This window comes from Fringilla coelebs (genome assembly GCF_963513975.1).
Source record: "Fringilla coelebs genome assembly, chromosome: 10".
NCBI classification, from domain to species: domain Eukaryota; kingdom Metazoa; phylum Chordata; class Aves; order Passeriformes; family Fringillidae; genus Fringilla; species Fringilla coelebs.
In genome coordinates, this window is record NC_140036.1 from 18,640,036 (window position 1) to 18,660,209 (window position 20,174).

At 38.2% G+C, this 20,174-nt stretch overlaps 1 protein-coding gene across 1 annotated transcript; it reads left to right on the plus strand.

The window, feature by feature from the left end:
- Window positions 1–1,249: 1,249 nt before the first annotated feature.
- Window positions 1,250–19,822, plus strand: CCDC39 (coiled-coil domain 39 molecular ruler complex subunit; the record flags this gene model as incomplete). Its single annotated transcript, XM_084212276.1, has 20 exons — window positions 1,250–1,363; window positions 1,730–1,849; window positions 2,876–3,022; window positions 4,023–4,181; window positions 5,095–5,187; window positions 5,274–5,402; window positions 5,915–6,106; window positions 7,732–7,835; window positions 8,153–8,285; window positions 11,189–11,383; window positions 12,046–12,210; window positions 12,769–12,906; window positions 14,196–14,404; window positions 15,578–15,701; window positions 16,442–16,601; window positions 16,903–17,009; window positions 18,280–18,420; window positions 18,571–18,750; window positions 18,966–19,048; window positions 19,663–19,822. 20 exons carry the CDS (start codon window positions 1,250–1,252, stop codon window positions 19,820–19,822), a joined length of 2,853 nt encoding a protein of 950 aa, XP_084068402.1.
- Window positions 19,823–20,174: the final 352 nt, after the last annotated feature.

Consider the following 20,174-nt stretch of genomic DNA (forward strand, 5'->3'; position numbering starts at 1 on the left):
CACTTTAAGTCACATTTTTGGTGCATCCTCATCAGGCCTGAGTTTCACTGTCCTTCAGCAAACTTCTCTAAAAATATCCCATAATACATTTATAGATATGTGGCAAGACCAATGTCTTCTGTTGTCTGTGGTGGTAGTCTGCCATAAGCCCATGTTTGTAAGAAATCTCATTGCAAACTCCTTGCTCCTTTAAACCACCTCCCAAAAATTTGTCAGTATTTATTGCTGTTTGGCTCAGTCACTTTTGAATCATGCTTTGAATACTTCCTTTAATGTCTTTTCAGATGCTTTAGCCAGACAATTGTCACCAACGGAGGGCTTCTGCATCAAGGCTACCCTTCCTTTTTTTAGAGACTTTTTTCAAGAGCATATAGTGACAGGACAAGGAGGAATGGACCCAAACTAAAAGCGTGTAGGTTTAGATTAGATATTAGGAGGAAGCTCTTTTCTGTGAGGGTGGTGAGGCCTTGGCACATGTTGTTCAGAGCTGCTGTGGCTGCCCCATCCCTGGAATTGTCCAAGGCCAGGTTGGATGGGGCTCTGAGCAACCTGGGCTACTGGGAGGTGTCCCTGGAACCAGATGAGCTTTAATGACCCTTCCAACCCAAACCATTCTATGGCTCAGTGATTCCTGCCAAGAGTGTTGTGTCTGCCTTGGTCTGGGAATGGTGGAACCCAGGGACACAGGGTAATTTACACTCCAGAAGAACAGATTGTTTCACAAGGTGACAGGCAGGTTCACGAGGACGTGGCCTTAGTGTTTATGGTCACCTGAGCGCGGCGTGGCTCGGGAAACCCACCTGCTGGTTGTGGAGATGATGCCAAAGGCCTGCTCACAAACGCGTACAGTGCACCCTCCCGGCCGCCTGCCAGGCGCTGTCCCCAGCGGCAGGTGCTGGCAGCTCCAGACCTATTTGGCGTCCCCAGCGCCGGATGAGCCGCCCCTCTGCCGGCCCCAGGCCCGGTGCAGCTGCCTCTGGCAGAGGAGCGGGGGGCTCTGAGGGGCTGCCAGCGGCTCTGGGGCTGACACCCTCCTCCGCAGCGAAGCCACGAACGGCACAGTCCGTGCCCGGCCCCCTGACCCCACCGAGCCCCGGCCCGGCCCGGCCCGGCCCGCGAGCGCAGCGGGGGCGGCGCCGCCCGAGGCCCCTCCCGGCCGGAGCCGCCGTTGCCGCCGTTGCCAAGCGCCCGGAGCCGCTTCAGCCTCGGCCCTGCCGCAGCCCCGGCTCTTGCGGACCCCTCCGCGGCCATGGAGAACCTGTCCAACCCCACCACCGCCGCTTTGGTGCTGGCCGATCTGCAATGGGAGGCCGGCTATGCTCTGCCCGTGGCCAACGCCGAGAACAAGGCGCTGGAGGACCAAGTGAGCGCGGGGAGAGGAGCTCGCCCTTCCCCCGGGGCCTGGGAGGGAGGGATGGAAGGAAGGAAAGCTCACGGGTTCCGCGGAGCTGCCCGGGGAATGGTGAGGGCGATCCCCGATCCCCTCCTCCGAGCGGCACCCGCGCACCGCAGCCCCCGAGCCCGCAGGAGCAGCGCTGCGAGGTGTCCCTTCCCTAGGCAAAGCTCCGGGCTTTCTCCTGAAATCCCTCATTTCCCTGCTTTGGAGGGATGTAACAGCTACTCCTTACGTTATTTTCTCACTAATACTTGCAGTGACTGTTTTTAGGTAATTGCAGGTAATAAGCGCTTAACCACAAACAGTAACTTGACGATTCTAACTCTCAAACAGCTGAACAGGTTGCGAAAGGAAAAAGAGGACCTGCAGAATGAGCTGACCAACTGTGAGGAGCGCATAGAGGCAATGACGTCTCATTTGAAAAACGTGAGACAAGAGATAAACTTCTCTCAGGTAAACCACCCCCTCCGGCAGGTCCGTTTAGTCAGACAGTTCTGTAACCTGTCTCTCTCTCTGTGGCTGATGTCCCTATCTATTTTGCCAGCTTTGTTAGAGATTTGCTAGGCCTTTATTGCAGGATTTCTACAGGAAAGAAAAGTTAAACTATGTACTTCACTGATATTATTTGATGGTCATTAAGACCACCAAAATTCAAATTGCTGTACCTAGGAAAAAGCCAGGAAGGGTGCATTTTAGAATTCTTCCCGAATGGGGACTTTTGTAGATATTAATACCAAAAAAAAAAATGGTCAAGAAAAACACCAGTGTAAGGGAAAAAAGATTGTAATATTTATAATGGTGAAGAATTAGTTGTGAAATGCTGGTGAAGGCTTAATTCACAGACATGAAAAATGAAGTGAGATGGTCAAGATCTAAGTCTTTACCTACACTCTGAATTAACTGACTGAAAGGGCTAATTTAGGGAGTCTTGAGACAAATATTTACACCTTTCAGATAAAATATCCTGGGTGAAAAAGTCTTAAGAAACTTCCCTGCAGCTGAACAACTTAATTTTTTTGGCCAGGTTCAAGTGTTAACTTGAATTAAAGGAAAGAAAGGTTAGGCAATATCCAGGTACTGCTATAGGCCAGCAGGGGAGGTCTCTCTCAGCACAGAACAAGAAAATATTGTTTTTGCTGTGCCTCCTGGATCTGATCACTGGTAAAGTCACTGATGATCAAGAGCATCAAGATTTTGATGTAGAAATGTTAAGATTCTAAATCTTGGGCGAAAAATCTTAGAATTGAGTTTTTAGGGCTACAAAAGGTTGATCTGTGAATACTTGATACAACGTACATATGTATATATAAGAATATGTGTATTTGAGACACTAAAATCAAACAATAATTTTTCTCTGAAAATTCCTTTATTTACATGGTGAAACCACCTCTGACTTGGGATTCAATTATATATAAAAGAAAAGATTGCTGATGTATGCCTTTTGTTTATTGTAAAATACTGAACTTTATTATTCTGCAGTCTCTTTACAAAGCCAAAGAGAATGAGATTGAAACTGAAAATCACTTTAAAGCCCTTGCTGAGAGAGAATATGGACGTCTCAAAAACGACATTAAACGACTGAAAGATGAGATAGCTTCCTTGAGAGAAAAGAAAACCACTCAAGAAGTAAGGTTTGAATTTTTGGAAGGGAGCACCTATATTGCAAAATTTTATGGCTTGTCCTCACTTGCACATGGTAGTATAAGTCACGAATAGTTAATTATAACAAAGCTTATAAACTGTAGTAAATGATCTGGATGGGCTTTTCCCTGTGTAGGCAAATAGAATGACACTGAGAATGTTATTGCATAGACTGGTCAAGACTTAGCAGGTATTAATTAGATATTGAAAGAATTCTGTTCTTAATGCCAGATACACAGCCATGCATGCATCTCACTGTATTTCTAATTCTCACAGGTATTTTCTTAATGGTTTAAAAATCAAATGGTTGGTGGCAAATCTTCTCTACATAAAATAAACTTTGGGTCATGATTTCAAGATCAAAGATTTGGTTTAAGCTACAAAGTAATGTAATGCTACTCAATTACAGGTTGTCTTCTGGGTTTGGAACTCTTTTTCTTTCTATTCATTATTTAATTATTTTTTAAAATTTGCTCTTTTTCTTCTTAAGTCTTTGTAATCTCCAGTCTCTCAGAATGGGTAGCAGGATGAAGACATTCACACTGTTCATCTGGATGTAGATTCTCTCATTTTTGTGTCAGGATGTCTCTTCATGGTCATGTGAAGAGGTCACATATGAAAATTGATATGTAGGATAACGGTCTAACAACTGGGCCTCAATGAGTGACGGAGAAACTTTATCTTGGATGCCTCAGATCAGTTTATTATATGGGACAAATATGGATATATCTTTCCAGAAGTTGACTTTTCTGTTTAAAATTATTTGCCTTTTAAATTTGTGGCAACCTACTGGCTTGTTTCTTCTCTAAGACCAGGATGTCCATTAGCATTCCTCAAGTATAATTAATAAAAAAGCAAACTATCAATTCTATGGACAAGATGTGAGTAAGACTTGTTACAGTAGCTTGAACTGGTTGCTTCAATTACTATTCAATGGATATTAGACATCTGATACTGAACCTTTAATATTCTCTTCTTTTATTAGAACACTATAAATAAAACCACTAAGAAGCTGCAAAACTTAAAGCAACAGATGGACTGGGATGAGGAACTTCTGGAGAGCTGGCTAAAGGAATTAAACCGTACAGATAATGATGCCAGTGCAATCCAGAAGTATGCACTGCAAGATGAAGAGAAACTAGGAGTAAGTAGAAATGACAGCAATTCTCAGAAACCAAAGGAAGAACCATTTTATCACTCGAAGACCTTGTTATGTTATCAAGTCAGATAAAATAAAGACAAGATTTTGTACAACACTGGTTTGAACCTGGTTTCCCCTTGGCACAACAATGCAATTCCATATGAGGCTCATTTTGAAGTTGAGAGAGCAGGTTTTACAATAATGAGAGACATAATTGAAGACATTAATTTGCTTATTAATCTGGGTAAGATTTAAGTTTAAATTTTTTGAGAGGGTGCACAAATAGATAATAAAGTCTAGGAAACGGTGGCATTGAATTAAGAGGAGTTCGTTCAAAAATTCACACCAAGTATGGATGAATAGTGTAGGATTTCCCTTTAGAACTGAATTTATTAATATTGCTGAGAACAAACTACAGCTGCTTCAGTAAAGCTACCTGGAATAATAGAAGACATAAGCATATATATCTGTATAAAGATGAATTCTAGTCAAAAGTTCAGAGTTTATAAGGGTGAGTTCCCAAGTATATTATTAATGTAGAGATAAGTAACCCTGGTTATTATTATTTTAAAATATTCTTTATTCCTTATTTATTAATATTATTATTTTAAAATATTCTTTAAATAGAGTGAGGAGAAATTTTATTTTTTACTCATTAAACACTGAACCCAAAAACTGTTGAGGGTTACTTTGGCCTTGCTGAAGTTTGGTTCTTATGGCCACTTGTACTGACTGAAAATTTGGGAGGCTACACTGTCATTTTTTGTTTTCTAAAACACAATAAAATTGATGCCTCAATAATTTGAGGCCTGACTGTAGCAGGGCTTTAAGAATTTATAAAATGTGATCTATTTATTTTCAAATACTTCATTTCAAAATATTCATTTTCAAATATTCTTATATCCTTTCATTTTAGTCATTAAACCTTCAGATAGAAAAGTTGACCATGGAAGCAAACCGGAAGCGCAGAGCTCTGGATAATGAGCTTACAGAAACCATCACAGCCCAGGTTTGTGCTTAAGCTTCTCAAAGATCCCTTGTTTATATGTGGCATTTTTAACTTCAGAAATCATGGAGGTGCTTTCTTTTAAACAGATGGAGCTTGACAGAGCAGCTGAGGATTTTCGCAGGGTTCATCAAGAAAGGCAAGAAGTCATCAGGCAGTGGGAGAATGCAATTCGTCAGATGCAGAAAAGAGATCAGGAGATAGATCAATGTGCTTTGGTAAAGCTGCTGTAACTGATCCATCTCTGGGGTTTGGGTTTGATGTGGGGTGGTTTTTTTAACATCAAAACTACAGTATAATTTTCTGGGTAGCTAATGTTTCACTTCACCTTTCAAAACTCACAATTTTCACTAAGTAACTATAAATCTGTCAGGTAAAGTAAGCATCATTAATGCTGGTAATTTTCCTGTGTAATTTCATCTGTTTCAAGTCTACCTGAAGTTCTGCTTAGCTTCTTTTTTCCCAATTCAATCAATAAAGAATTATTTTATTTTCATAAGAGTTTACAGTGTCTTTTTGTTTTTAAAATATTGGAATGTTTTGGTAGTTTCCTGCCCAAAACCGCTGTAGTGTTTGGTGTGATGTATCCATGGAATAAAGCAATTTTAAGAATGATAACTGGGCTGTCTCAGGCATGTAGTAATCATAATTTATTATGATCTTCTGGTTGTACCCTTTATTAATCTGATACAACTATGCAAGCAAATCTAAAAAGTTTTTATCCTGACAGCTAATTGCAGAGATAAAACAGGAGATCCGAAACAAAGAAATTTTGCTGAAAGAGAAGACTGCCTTTTTGGTAAATGAAACTGTTAATAACATGGAGTATGAAAAGAAAATCTTCACTGCTGAGCGGGAAGCAAACAACCTCCGAAAGGAGTTCCAGGCTCAGGATACTCGAAGGACTCAGCTGCAGGATGAGGTAAGGGTGACCAAACAGTTCAGGAAAACAGATTGGAACTAGAACTGAGCACCAGATGGAGGAAATACAGGAATAGCATTTCTTTTTATCTGGTTTTATACTAGGCTCTTAATAATTCAGCAAAAGGGTGCTTTTCTCAGCCAAGTCCTGTTTATTGGGATCTGAGCCCTCAACTTAATCCTGTCATTGAGAGTGGTGAAAAGACTGGAAAGTATTCTCTGTTGTGTGGGTATAAAATGGATGAATTTTCTCTTAAGTGGTCCAGCACTGTTAGATGACTCAGGAGGCTTCTTTCCTTTGGCAGACATAGACTGCAGTATTGTATAAAGATGAGAGAAATCTCTTGCAGATTCCAGACAGATTCCTGTCCTGTGCTCTCAGAAGTGTGTGCTGATGGTCTGGTAGTCAGGTTAGAATTCCTGGGGGAAACACCCACTGCTTTCCTGTGGCTTTCTAATCAAGAGGCAGTGGGATAGGGCTGCCCTGTGAAAAAGCCATGCTTGATGCTGTCCATACTGAATTTGCACTTAAACTTGGGAGTGGGCTGCACTGCTTAATTACTTAAATGCCTGTAGAAGTATTTCTAAGAAGTAATTCAAGTTTCATGGCTCTGCTGAGAAGGGATACACTTGTATTACCTGAGTAAGCTTTTTCTTAACAAGAAAATGGTGACACTGGGGTACTCAGCAAGCTTAGTGATTTTTGAAAACTCCTGCATCTGCTGTTGCCTTAACTTTGGGATAGCTTTTCTGTAGCAGGTGCTCTATAGAGTGATCTCCTAATTAAACTGTAGGTAGCTCAAACAAGGTGTAGGCTATTAGATTATCTATAATTCATGCAAGCTTGAGGGTTTGTAGAATTGGTCGGTTTTCATATCAAGCTGTGAGATTCTTGCTTGAAGTTTTTCACAATTAATGCTCCATGATGGGATAATAGAACAGTCTCCCCTTATTAGAATATCTGTGGGATGCATGTGAGAAACAAGGAAGGAAGGAGACAGTTCAGCTAACAACTTGTGACCTCTAAGAAACCTGCTATACATGCTCCTGATCAGTTTTCTTCATCTGTGAAAGTGAAAACAATTAAACTTATGCTGCTAAGTGATACTGTGGAGATGAGAGCTACTGATTGTATTCCTATCCTATTTAATGAGTCTATGCTGTCATGTATTTATTACCAAATTAAATATCTGTGTATTTTTGTTACAGTGATATCTTAATCAAAATAATTTTATGTATCCAGCAAAGTTTGACATAGAAATGTTCATTAGATATATAAGGTTATCCATGTTCACAAAGAACCTCAGCCAAGTCAACTGTGCAATATAAAACCATGGTTCCACTATACAGATGCTGTTGGACAAGAATTGCAGTCCATAGCACCTTCATAATTCATGCTCTTAATTATTTTTATTTTTTCCCAGTACTCATATTGTGTAATTAGTCTATTGAATTTACTAGCTGGGCCGTTTTGCAGTGCCTCAGAATTTGCAGCACTCCTCATTTGGAGAGCACTGTTTAAAAGCAATGGAATACTTTCCAATAAATAGGAAAATATAATTTGAAGTATCTTAACATGTACCAAAGTAAGTAAGAGCTTTCTTGCTCAATTTTGTCATTTGTTAGCTGCAGAATTTGAAATCTATTGTGAACAGAACTGCTTCTGATTTAGAGTCTTTGAGAACACAAATTACCAATCTGAAGAAAGAAATTCAGGGAAAACAAGCCAGGTAAGAAACAGACCTTTAAAAATAACATTTGTAAGGATTAATAATACAACCTTGAGATAGAAAAGAACCTTAAATAATGTTAATGACTAAAACCTCCAACTTTCTTGCATAGATTATTCATGCATAGATTTTCACTGGGTAATTCAGGCAAAATACTCTTGGTAATCCTTGGTTTTAAAGGGTGGGGGAAGAACAATCAGGGCCTTGCTTATCATAGATTGAAGTTTAGACTGAGGCAACTGCTAGGTCAGATTTGCTGCTTCCTTTTTGCAGCATTGTCTAGGCAACCTACATTTAACTTCTGTTATTTTGTTTAGTTTAAAACTTCTTAATGAAAGAAATGCAAGTCTTTCTGATAAACTGAAGCTTGCAATTGAGGAGACACTCACAGCAGAAGAGAAAGCTTTGAGGTTGGAAGAAATATTGAAAGAAGAAGAAAAAAGTGTTGAGGTAAAATGTTTTTCATGGTTTCTAGAAATGAGAAGTTGTTTGTATTTGCAAGCTTTGTATTTTAAAATTATCTCTTTAATTTAAAAAATTTCTATTAAAATGAAATTAAAGTATTGATAGGACATGTATCTATTTCATCAAATATTGAAGTGTGCATTTTGATATCTCTGTATTGAGAAAACTGCAGGAAAATAAATGATCCTAGTAATTCCAACTGTATTAGTTCAGGATACTGATACCCATCAATAGGGTTTTTAAAGAGTGAGTATTTTGCCAGGATGACTTTTCAGTATCACTGCCACCAAAAGCTTCTTGGCTCTGGTAAAACACCACCAAAATTTATAAACCTGCAAAGAGCTGCAATTTTGGCAAACAGTTTAAAAAATATTTAGAAATCTTTTAATCAGATTTGGCTGGCCTGGTCTGCTCTTCATTATTTTAATTCTGCTACATGATACTCTGACACATCCAACTTTTGGACTGTTAAAATAATTACTGGCTCATTTTAGATTCATTTTTGTGAATAAAGATTTTGATCTGGGAAGTGGAATATACAAGCTATAATAAAGTGACTATTTTTTTAACATGCCTAATAATACTTTTAAAAAAATTGAAAACCCACTTCTTGTGTTGCAGATTAAGAAACATTAAGTATAAGGGGAAAATCCATTATCATCTGCTTAGCTGTAAAGAGATTTTGAATAAATGCAGTGTTGTAATGCCATCTTCTGAACTTTCATGAGTTTCAGGAAATCCTTATACTGTTTTGTCATTTTGCTACTAATTCTCTTAAAGTATTTTCACTACTTAGTTTCTGACTAGACATGACAGAAATATTTTTTTGCATTTTGCTGGACAACTGAGCATTGGATATTCTGAAGCTTTCATTGCTCCAGAATGACCAGGTTAAATTAATGTGACAGCAGGTGTCCCACATGACTGACAACAAAGCTGTACCTCTGCATGCTCTCTCATACCACTGTATGCTCTCTCTTTTCTTCTCCATTTTGTGTTTCCTAGAGCATGCATGTGAAATGATGCCTTGCAGTAGAGTGAATGTCATTTTCGAAACTTTTTAACTCCACAGGCATTAATCACACATTTTAAATACACTTTCAGAAACTAGAGATGGGATGTCTTTCCTTTATAGAGAGTTTCTTAAATTACAGGCCTTGCTGTTTTGGCTTTTCAGATAATTTGAAAACAAGTAATGATGTAGCATTTCATTAAAATGAAAACCTTCTTTTCTTCCCCTTTAGACAGTTTCCAGGGTGGCAAAAGCCTTAGCAGGGTTTCTTTACCCATGTCTGTGGCAGATAACCTAAGATGACATTGAGCTTGGCAGCTCCACAGCTGCAGGGGAATATTTTAGCTAGGATGAACTGTTCTTGAACAATGTCTGTAATGTATTAGTCAGAAGCCTCCCTTCCATCACCATTAGACACACATGAAGAGATATTTACAGGAACAATGTGGATGAAATGTCACTGTTTTGCTCTCCAGTTCTGTGGTACTTCTCCCTGTACAATTTGTGGCAAAACACTGTTGAACAGTGAGGCTTATTGAATGTCTTATCTCTTTTAACAACCTCACTTAAAGGGAGAGCAACAATTTCTGTTCAAAAAATTAATTCAGATATGCAATAAGGACCATGAAGTGAAGGTCAAATCATGATAAAGTGTCAGTGGATGAATTTATAATTGTCATTAGCTTCAGAAATACAGCTCAGCATTTAGCACATGCTTAAAAATCAGTTTGCTTCCAGAAGAAAGTTCCTTTGTTCAAGCATGATGCAAAGCCTACTGACATGTCCTACAGTCCATAATAATTTCATATTAAACTTACACTTGCCTTTTATATCTGCAGTTTTGAATTTGGAATTGCACTTACAGCAAGTTCAACTACAAAAAAGTTCTGTTGGGTAGAATGGGCAATGTGATTACAAACCCTTAGAGAAGGCATTAAATTATCTTTCACCATTATTTAAGCCAGCAAGATGGTTACATACATATTAAATCCAGAATAAACACATTGTTAATCAATGTAGAAAAGTGATTTCTCAGGTGTTTTGCATATTAATTTAAATCTACATCTTCAAATTCTGTACCAGACTTGAGCTGAATGTAAATGAGTCCTTTGGAACAGGAAGGGGAAATCACATCACTTGTTGTAGGATGGAAACTGGCATGCTTAGTGGCCTGACCTTTGGAAGGTCTTTGGCTACTTGTGTGGGAGAGGTGGAAGGAGGGAGGGAAAAAAATAAAATTATTTTCCTTATTAGGGTTGTAAAAAGAAAATAATCTCAATTTTCATTGTTTTCAGTCCATTTCAGGTTACCTGAAATGTTCAGCATTGTTCTTTATCCTGCTAAAACCTAATTTCCTGCACTGATTTAGGTATTAATGGCAACTTCCCTCTGAGAGAGTGATTTTAGAAAGTGTTATTTTTCAGAATTATTCCATCATAGATAAACCCACACGTACATATATGTGCAAACACAGTGTTACAAAATTTAATAAACCATTGAAAAGCTTTGTATTATATTCCTCAAATATTCACAGATGCTGGAGGCAGTAAGGAGATTTTTTTGAAAAGAATGACAGGAATTTAGTTTGCTGAAAGGCTGAAAAGAAGAACACTCCTATAACTGGAAAAAAAAAGTCATGTAATTTTAGGGTAGGATTAGATTTTTTAAAAATTAATAAAAAGTATTGCTTCCTCTTTAAGTCAAATAGATTTTTTTTTGCCAACCATTTTGAAGACTTACAAAATTCCATGTTCATATTAATGGATATTGTAATAATATTTTTTCTATCTATGATTAATAAAAACAATTCCTCAGAAACTAATCCTGCTGTGATGAATTACTTATTTCTTCTACTTAATGATCTATTTGTCACCAGGAAAAAGAAAATGAAATGAGACAGTTAAAGGACCTACTTTTCAAGAAGACTCAGGAGTTAAAAGTGCAGAGTGATAAGGAGAAGACTATTCTGCTAGAAATTGAGGGAGGTCAAAAATCACTTAAAAATCTCAAGAGTCGACTGTGCAAACTTGACACAGATCTGTTAAAACAACAAGAATTAATATACAACCAGGTAAAATAATAATGTATTTTCATATTGTGACTGTTTCTTGAGTCTACTGATAGCACATTGCTGGAATTCTGTAGTCTTGAACAGTTTTCCATTTTGGAAATGTTATAACAGCTGTATCATTTGAAGTCTGCATTTATTTATGTTTCTAGATGTACAGATAAAATTGAAATTACTGAAACTTGACAAAGTATATCACCTACATTTTGCATTTGTGTGTTTCATTATTTTTTGGATCTGCTGCTTTTACAACTAATTCCTAAAATCCATTCTTTACTTTGATCCCTCTGAACCACAGACACCTCAGGGTATATTTTTAAAGCAATACAAGAGCTACATGCCAAAATCCTGTTATTTACTAATTGGATTACGTGCATATTTCCTATGCACCACTTTGAAAATTTGCTTTTATATGAGCATCCACTGGTAGCAACAAGATGGCAACTCCACTGTAAGCCTCCCTACAGCTGCCTGTGCTGAGTGTGCTTTGTTAGTCTTCTAGAAGATTACCCCTAACCATCACTGCTCATCAGTCATCTGAGATATTTTGCTAATGAGGTCTAAAAGCCAGAAAACAATAGCTTAATTGGGTGACTGTCTTAAAGCCAACATTTAGTTTATTGCTTATCTCAGACTATTAATTCTCTTCAAATTTATTTTAACAGGATTTTTATATTCAGCAAATACAGAGACGGCTGTCACGGTTAGAAGGGGAGGTTAATTCAGATGAAAAAGAAGTTTTGGAAGGAAAAGTTGCTGAACTTAAGAAAACTTTAGAAGAAAAGAGAAAGGCATATGATGCTCTACAGTCACTGTACAGGAAACTTCAGGTAACTTCCTTAGAACATAATTTTGACTGTGTATGATTTAAAAACCTCAGCAAATTAAGTAGATTGGGTCTTAGAAATTAAGAAATTGGTATTAGACTAAAGGGTATCAGAACTTTGTGTAACCCATGGGGAAAATTTCATAAATTCCCTATAACTTCCAGAAAAATACATCATTACTGCTCAAGTGAGACACCTTAGCATGAAGACAAGTATTGAATGTTGAAAGACAAGCTGAGCTTTCATCAACATGTGACTGACTACTTGCAAATGTCTGAGTTTATCATTAGGCCCATGCAGAAATGGGAGAATGCTGTTTTGTAAAGCTATTACTTTTATAGTTTTCATAAATTCTCAAGTACAGTGGCATTTAAAGTTGTCCAAATTCCCCATGCATCACTCTGCATGAGGTCATGCCATGCAGTTTGCAGAGCAGCATCTTGGACACATCATGGTGATGGTTCCTGGTTCCAGGATCTCATCTCATTTAAAACTGACTCATAGCTTTTGTTGCAATTTACATTCACTGAAATAAGTTCAATAAAACTTATTTTGAAACAGAATGATGTCCAAATCACCAAGAGAGCAATTGATAAGACAAGAGAAGAAACAAGTGGTTTGATAGAGAAGATAGAAGAACTAACTCTTTTCAATGAGAGATCGCTTCAGGAGTTAAAAAAAGCAAAACACATTAAGCAGGTACAGTGTTACCTTGAAACTTTACTAATGCAGGACATTTTTGTTTGTTTGGGGTGTCATCTGCCTTCCACAGTGCTACATCATTACAAACATTAGTACACCTTCCGTAGTTTTCTAATTTACACTTCTTTCCCAGACTTTGAAGTCATCTTCACCACTATCATGTTACTAGGTAAAATGTTGCATCTTCTCCCTCCACAGCAAGAAGTTTGATGAAATACCAATTTAATCCCACATTAGTTATACTACAATATCCACCAGGTCAGTGGGTGTTGCTGTTTTTTCCCCTGAGAAACAATTAGCTGTAAAATAGAAAATATATTTACTGCTCAAGGATGTCTTTACATAACGCTGAGTTTTTACGCTCAAGCTGTGATACCTAATAATAAGTTTGGCACAGTATTGTTATTAAACTGCAAGCTTTTTTTTTCTAACAGATGATTGGAATCAGTTTGTATTCCAGTTTAAGGAATTAGAAACAATGTGTAAACCCTTTCCTCACATTTTGATAAGCAAATAGACTTCCTACTCCTCCAATTATGGCACAATTTTTTTTTCTGCAGTAGCCTTCCTAAAGGAAGCACTAACATAGTAGCAAAGAGCTAAGTAGAAGGGGAAGGAATTTTGCCTTTGACATAACTGGTGCACTTCCTCCTCAATGAAAGGTTGTTCCCTACACATGAAACTCTTTTGGGGGGATGAAATTCAGAGGAACAAAAAAAGGATTACCTAAAAGCACTTGGATAAAAATTGGTCGAGTTGGAATCATATATGATATTTTAAAAGAATTATTTAATGTATTCACATGCTAATGGAGTTCACTACTTGCTGCTTTTCATAAGCTTTGGTATATACAATAATTGTTCATGTAACAACATGATTTTCAGGCCTACAAAATCTGGAATATACTCCAAGACAGTTTTAATGGTTCGAATGGGATATTAACTGCTCCAGAAAGCTCCTTGTAAGGTCTCTTATTTTATTTGAAACCACCTAAACTGAAAAAGTTCTAGAAGGAAAAGTCTAATAACACAAAACGCAGCCTGAATTAGAAAGTCTGATGAATTTGCATAAAACCATTCAAGAAACAATCTACCCCTGTCACAGTCACCGTGTTAGACTGTTGGCAAATGAGAAAATGACAAAACTTTTAAATGCAGAGCAAAAAGAGTTTTACAGTTGTGTATGCATGAAAAGTAAAATAATGAATAAATATTAACTTAATAAATTATAAATAATCTTAATTAAAAGAATGATTTCTTATTTTGATACCATTTGGCACTGATTAGGAGATGATGGTGGAAGATAATCTCTTAAAACTAGAACTGAAACGCCTTCGAAATACTCTGTGTAATAAAGCAGAGAAAGTTCTAACACTGGAAAAACAACAATTGGAGTTAAAGAAAGTCATAGCAGAAAGAACTGAGGAAATCAGGATCCATAAGGCAATGCTGGATTCCCAGATAAGGCTGCTGGATCAGGAACGGCATAACCTGAGGTAACTGTTCTTACAGAAATTAAAATTGTAACTTGGACCAAGTGCATTTTTTATGGGGACTTACTAAAAAGAGAATCATTTTACCCAGCTTAACCATTAGAGAAATTGAAGATTAAATAAATCTTGCTCAAAGTTATCTACCAAGACAGCTGAGGCCAGCAAGAGATCCCATCTGTGACCCCCTAGGCTGCAGCTTTAACACTTTGGTGAACAGATCAGTGGCCTTGCTGTGTGTGAGTGAGGAGCCTCAGCAGAAGTGAGAGGAAGCCCCAGTCACAGACATCTTTTTACAGTAAACACTGTGTGTGTGACTATGCCTTTTTCAAAATAATCTGGACATGTGAAACCATGTGTCTGGAGGTATGCCAAAATACTTGAAACAGAAAAGTTGCTTTTAAAGAGGGCCTACTCCCAGCTGCTTGATAAAACTGTAATTTCTTTGATTCAAACAGTAAGACTGGTTTGCTTTGTGGTGTATTTTAATTGATTGGGCTTTTTCTTCTTTTTAACTAATGAGCTTTCCATTATGTGTCCTATATAATAAATTAAATCTTATTACTTACATATACACCTTCTTATAAAGCAATTCCCTCCTGTAATAATCAGTCCAAAGTATCTGGGATGGTTTTAGCCCTGAAATCCCAGTATCTAGATTCAGCCAAGAAATTAACACCTCAGCAGCTGAGCTGCCCTGCTGACCACACCCCTCACAATGGGAATTAGAATGATTTAGTGTGACTGAGAGCACCGACTGTGGCCCTCTTCCTTTGGTGTCACCCAGCTGTTGGATGTTTCCAGGGTCTGATCTGGGACTGTTCCTGGCTGTTCTCACACTCATCCTGCAGTAGGAATGTTAAGGTACCATCAGCAGGGGCAGCTGGGGCAGCTCTAGGAGTGCATTGCCAAACCTGGCACAGCCTCCTGGGATGCAGTGATCTGGGATGTGAAAACAGATTTGACTCCATTTAGAACTTCAGAAGGCACTTAGGTAACCAGAACAAGGGATGTTTGTGGCTGGGAGAGCACAGAAAACCACCAAGACCTGTAGCAGCACAATTCCTGGTACAGGCTGCTGGAATAACACCAGGAATGTAAACTGCTCCAGCAAGAATTGCCCACAAAATACTACCAAACATTTTCTCAACCCATTTACTTTCTCCCCAAACAAATCAGTGCTGAATTTCAAGATCGCCTATGGAAAATTGATAAACTGAAACGCAAATATGAAATTTTTACTCTTTCCATGATGCCACCTGAAGGAGAAGAGATGAAAAGTCAGGCCTACTATGCAATTAAGGTATTTTACCAACATCATTCATTATAAATCAGTTATTTGAGCTGTAGATTTCCCTGGGCTCTTAGACAACCTCCTTGCCTACTGCCTACTTTGAGTCTTATTGTTTTATGTTATCTGACACCATTGGTTATTTAAATGATACAGTAATTTCACAAGATTTATGTGGAGCTTTAATTCTGAGCACTTTGAAAACTTCACTTCAGTGCTCATTATTTTACAAACACAGAAGAATTAGTGGTCAAGTTATAATCCACTATGAACTGGAAAGAACTTTATTGGAATCTCACAGGACCTTAAGTTCTTCTACCTGACAGAGTCATCTCCAGGTATTCATTTTACCATATGGGGTTATACCTTGAAGAATATCTCCTTTCCCCTTTCACTTACCAGTCACCTATGTATACTTCAGCTTTTCACTGGAAAAAAGAGAATAATCTGTCTTTATCCAAAATGCAGTACCCTGGTTCTTGAACAAGAATCTGTTTATTTTGATCTCCACAAAATATAGATGCTGCTGGCAGGCCTATGTGAGCTCAGGCAGAGAGGCATGTATCCATAATGAAATGTCTCAAAGACCTTCAATACTGTAATTAACTCCTCCTTCCAGTTCCTAGGCAACCAAATCTCAGTTCAAGTGGTTTTAACCCCAAAAGGTTGCTGTATAATAAATATTTTCTGTATAATTATCTTAATATTTTCAGTATGTCTGCAGTCACCTAAAATAGTGGGTTTGCTTTCAGGCTGCACAGGAAAAGGAAGCACTTCAGCAAGAAGGTGATGATTTGGATGCAAAGATCTGCAAAGCTGAAAAAGAAATCACAGCTATGGAAAACAGTTTGTGTGTACTTAAAAACTGGAACAGACACTACAAAAACTCTTTAAAGGCAGTCCCTGAGACAAGTATGTGAAACAGAAATTAGATAGAAAATAGAACTTAATTCTAAATAATACTTATTATTTAACTTTTGTGCCCTCTGCTGGCTCTGGAACCAGTAGCTCTAAAATCATTCTCCCTCATGAAGTCAGTTACTCTTTCACAGTGATTTGGAATTAGTAGGAGAGTTCTTAAAAACCCCTCAAACCTTGAGGCACTGAAATACTGCCAACACCAATATAGTAATATTCTGAGATGCAGTTATTTTCAAATGAAAATTGAGGTGTATGCACAGCAATAATGCTGCTTCATTGTTTGGGATCACAGGTGAGGAACTTGAGGAAAAACTGAAACTAGAAAAGGACAAAAAGGATGCTGATGAAAAATACAAATACAAAAAAAGAAAGATCAAGGAACTTCAAGAAAATATCCAGGTAAAATCCAAGTAAAGTTCAGTCAGACAAGATTGCAGCATGTAGCTAAATCCATGCAAGTCATCCTAGAGGAAGAATAGGAAATTGTGGTACAATTTTTTCTGCTCTTTTATTAATATATGATTTTTAAAAGGTTCTACATCCCCTTTCAAAAAGTGATTATTTGAATTTTCTTGAATCACACCAGAATTTCAGGGGTTTAGTCACATTCAGCTAGAAGTTTCAGAATCCCACACTGACAGCTGCTGTTCTGGCAGCCACTAAAGCAGCCACATGTGCAGCACACAGCACCATGGTACCATCCTGCCCAGCACCACAGATAGAAATCCAAACAGCTTGGGACTCTGGCATCTACACCCCAGGATTTTTCTGGAACAGATTCAGTTTTATTAGCACTGAGGGTGCCTCAGTTAAACAGGATTAAATTAGGTGACGTGCAACTTAGCAGGCTGAGCACTAAATGCAGGCAAACAAGAGCCTGTGGTCTCAGGCTCCATAGCAAGGAATCACTCATGGCTCCCCTGGTTATCAAAAACTCACTTGGACCTTAGGAAAGAGCAACACTTGATTCTGGTGTGTGACATTTCAGTTATAATTTTATTAGGCAGAAAAAGCAAAGGCACATGGTCAAATTCCACATGATTGTTCTAAGCCCTGAGTCACTGCCTACAGTCAATAATGATTCCTATTGCTTATTCCACCGCCACAGGACACAGCTCCTATTTCAGAGATGTTATTTCTTAAGGTAAAGAAAAGGGACACAGATCTTCATCAGGGAGTAAGTCCTGGTATATAATGAAGTGTTACAGCAAACCCATTCCTGACTTTAAATTTTTTAAAGGTCCATTTATTTATTTATTAAAAAACCCAGCTGCCCTTATGGAACTGATTTTATTAATTCCAGTCAAAGGTATCCCTCTTTTCCTACAGGAAACAATGTTGGGGTTATTTTCAGGATAGGTTGGTAAATTGGTAGGATGCAAAGTAAATAGTTTGTGGCCACTCTGAGATATATCTGAAAAGGCATACCTGTAACTTCATTATCAGTGCACTTAAAAGAGATGTAAATTACCTGGGAGTTTCTTTGTCCAGGTCTGTATCCACCAAACAGTTGAACTGGCATAAAGTTTTGAGTTAAGATTAGCACTAATTGCTTGAGCTACATTTAGAAACAAGTAGTAATGACAACAGACCCTTCCACAAATACAAAATGTGAAAGAATACCAAACCTGCTTTATAAACTAATATTACTGTTCAAATGAATTTGCAGAGCATGCAACAGCACTTTGATGTAATACAGATGCAGCAGGCCCTCCTCAAAGAGCAAAAGAAGGAAAAACAAGCTCTTATTTTCCAGCTGAAGAAAGACATTGAAGAACAGAAGCCAAAACTAAACAGGGTTATAAAACAGGTTTGTGTGTTTATTGATGAGAACTTCTAACTTTATGGACAGTAGTGTGGGTTAAGCTCTCTGGGTTAAACTCTGTGATTTTAACTTAGCAGGTTTCTGAAAAAGTATTATATTTTCATAAGAAAATTATTTTAAAATATTTGTGTTAAGTGTTCCAGACTATCCAGAGAAATTGAGTCTCGGAGGGAAGGTGGAACAGAAACATTGGAAGAGAGAGACATTCATCTTCGGGAACTGAAAGCCCTCAACAAAACTGTCAACCAAGTGATAGCTGATGTTCTAGAAGCAAATCCTGCTTTATTTGCAACCTTTCAAATGTACTTTGACAAGGTGAGCTTTCCACTTTACTGCCACCAAAATCTTGAGTGAGAGCTCTAGCCTATTACTGAGTGTCTTTCAAGGACAGCTCAGAATATGGGAAAGCAGGGAAGTGTCCACCTGCTTCCAACATATCTTCAAATGCCAAGCACTATAAATGCTCCTGATATCCCAGTCTTATTATACAGCCATCAGGTCAACTTGTTTTTTCTTTCCACATTTTCTAGTACAATTTAGAGCTTCCTGTGGCTCTTTCTCCCAGTGGTAGTCAGATTTCTCAGACCCCACAGAGCTCACTACCTTCTACCAGGTAAGTTCTAACAATCTTGGGTTGCTTTCAGGTTTTTCTAAGATCAAGTTTAAACCAATAAAATTAGTCCATAACTGAAAGAATTCTTTACTCTTGAAGGTCATCTCAATTTTCTTTTTGCTGAAGACTCTGTAAAAACTTTCTCCTTAGTATGTCCTTTAAATTTACTACATTCTTCTAGCACATGAGGAAGTTTACTTCAGCATCCATTACAGTTTAGAAAACCCAATAATTACAGAATAATTACTTTTGTTTACTGTGCTCTAACTAAAAAAAAGTGGTTTGATGTTATAAAAGGACAATTTTGAGCCACATTTTAGACTTGGTAGTGTGAACACCCCTTCCTAATTAAATAAAGATATTGATGTTTTTACTAGCACCTTTTTCCCCTGTTCAATGTATGCTCAAATAGAACCTGTGTCATGCTGACCCAGTTATGATCCAACATTCCCAGGGGTTACTGAAGCCATTTAGTGGTGGTGGCTACAGAGACCTTTTAGGGGGTTTCTGGAATGAACATGGCTACTGGGTGGCTTCATTGTGAGCCACCCTTGGCAGCACTCCTTTAGATGCAGGGTTTTCTGTATCCTAATTAGTAAATTTTTGTCTTTCAGAGCTCCTAGTAGAAGAACTTCAGCCTCCAGTGAGGTTTCACCACCCAAAGTGGTGGAGCTGACCCTGCCCATCCCCACTCCTGAGGAAGCAGCAGCCCTTGGCTCACAGCCAGCCAGCAGGGGCAGCACCGCTGGGATTTCTGAACGCAGGAAGTCTTAGGTCATTTTTTGAAGGCCACAATAGTTGAGATTTCTTAATTTCTGCAACAAACTTATATCCTGCAGTTACCTGGAAGGCTTGCAGGGAAGTACAATTGTCATTGTGTGGTTCTGGCACTCACCTTTGCAGCTCTCCCTGTAAACCATGTAACCTTTTCTTCAGCAACACAATTGCTGCCTCCAAGCACTTGTAAGCAAATCCCCCCCCACTGCTCAAACCAAGGGCTCACACTTGAGCTTGCCTAGACAATAAATGGTGTTGCAAAACTTGCTCTTCTGCTTCAATCTGGGGTTTTGTTTTTTCTTTTACATTAGTCTCAGAGAACATGCAATACACTTGCCTTCACAGACAC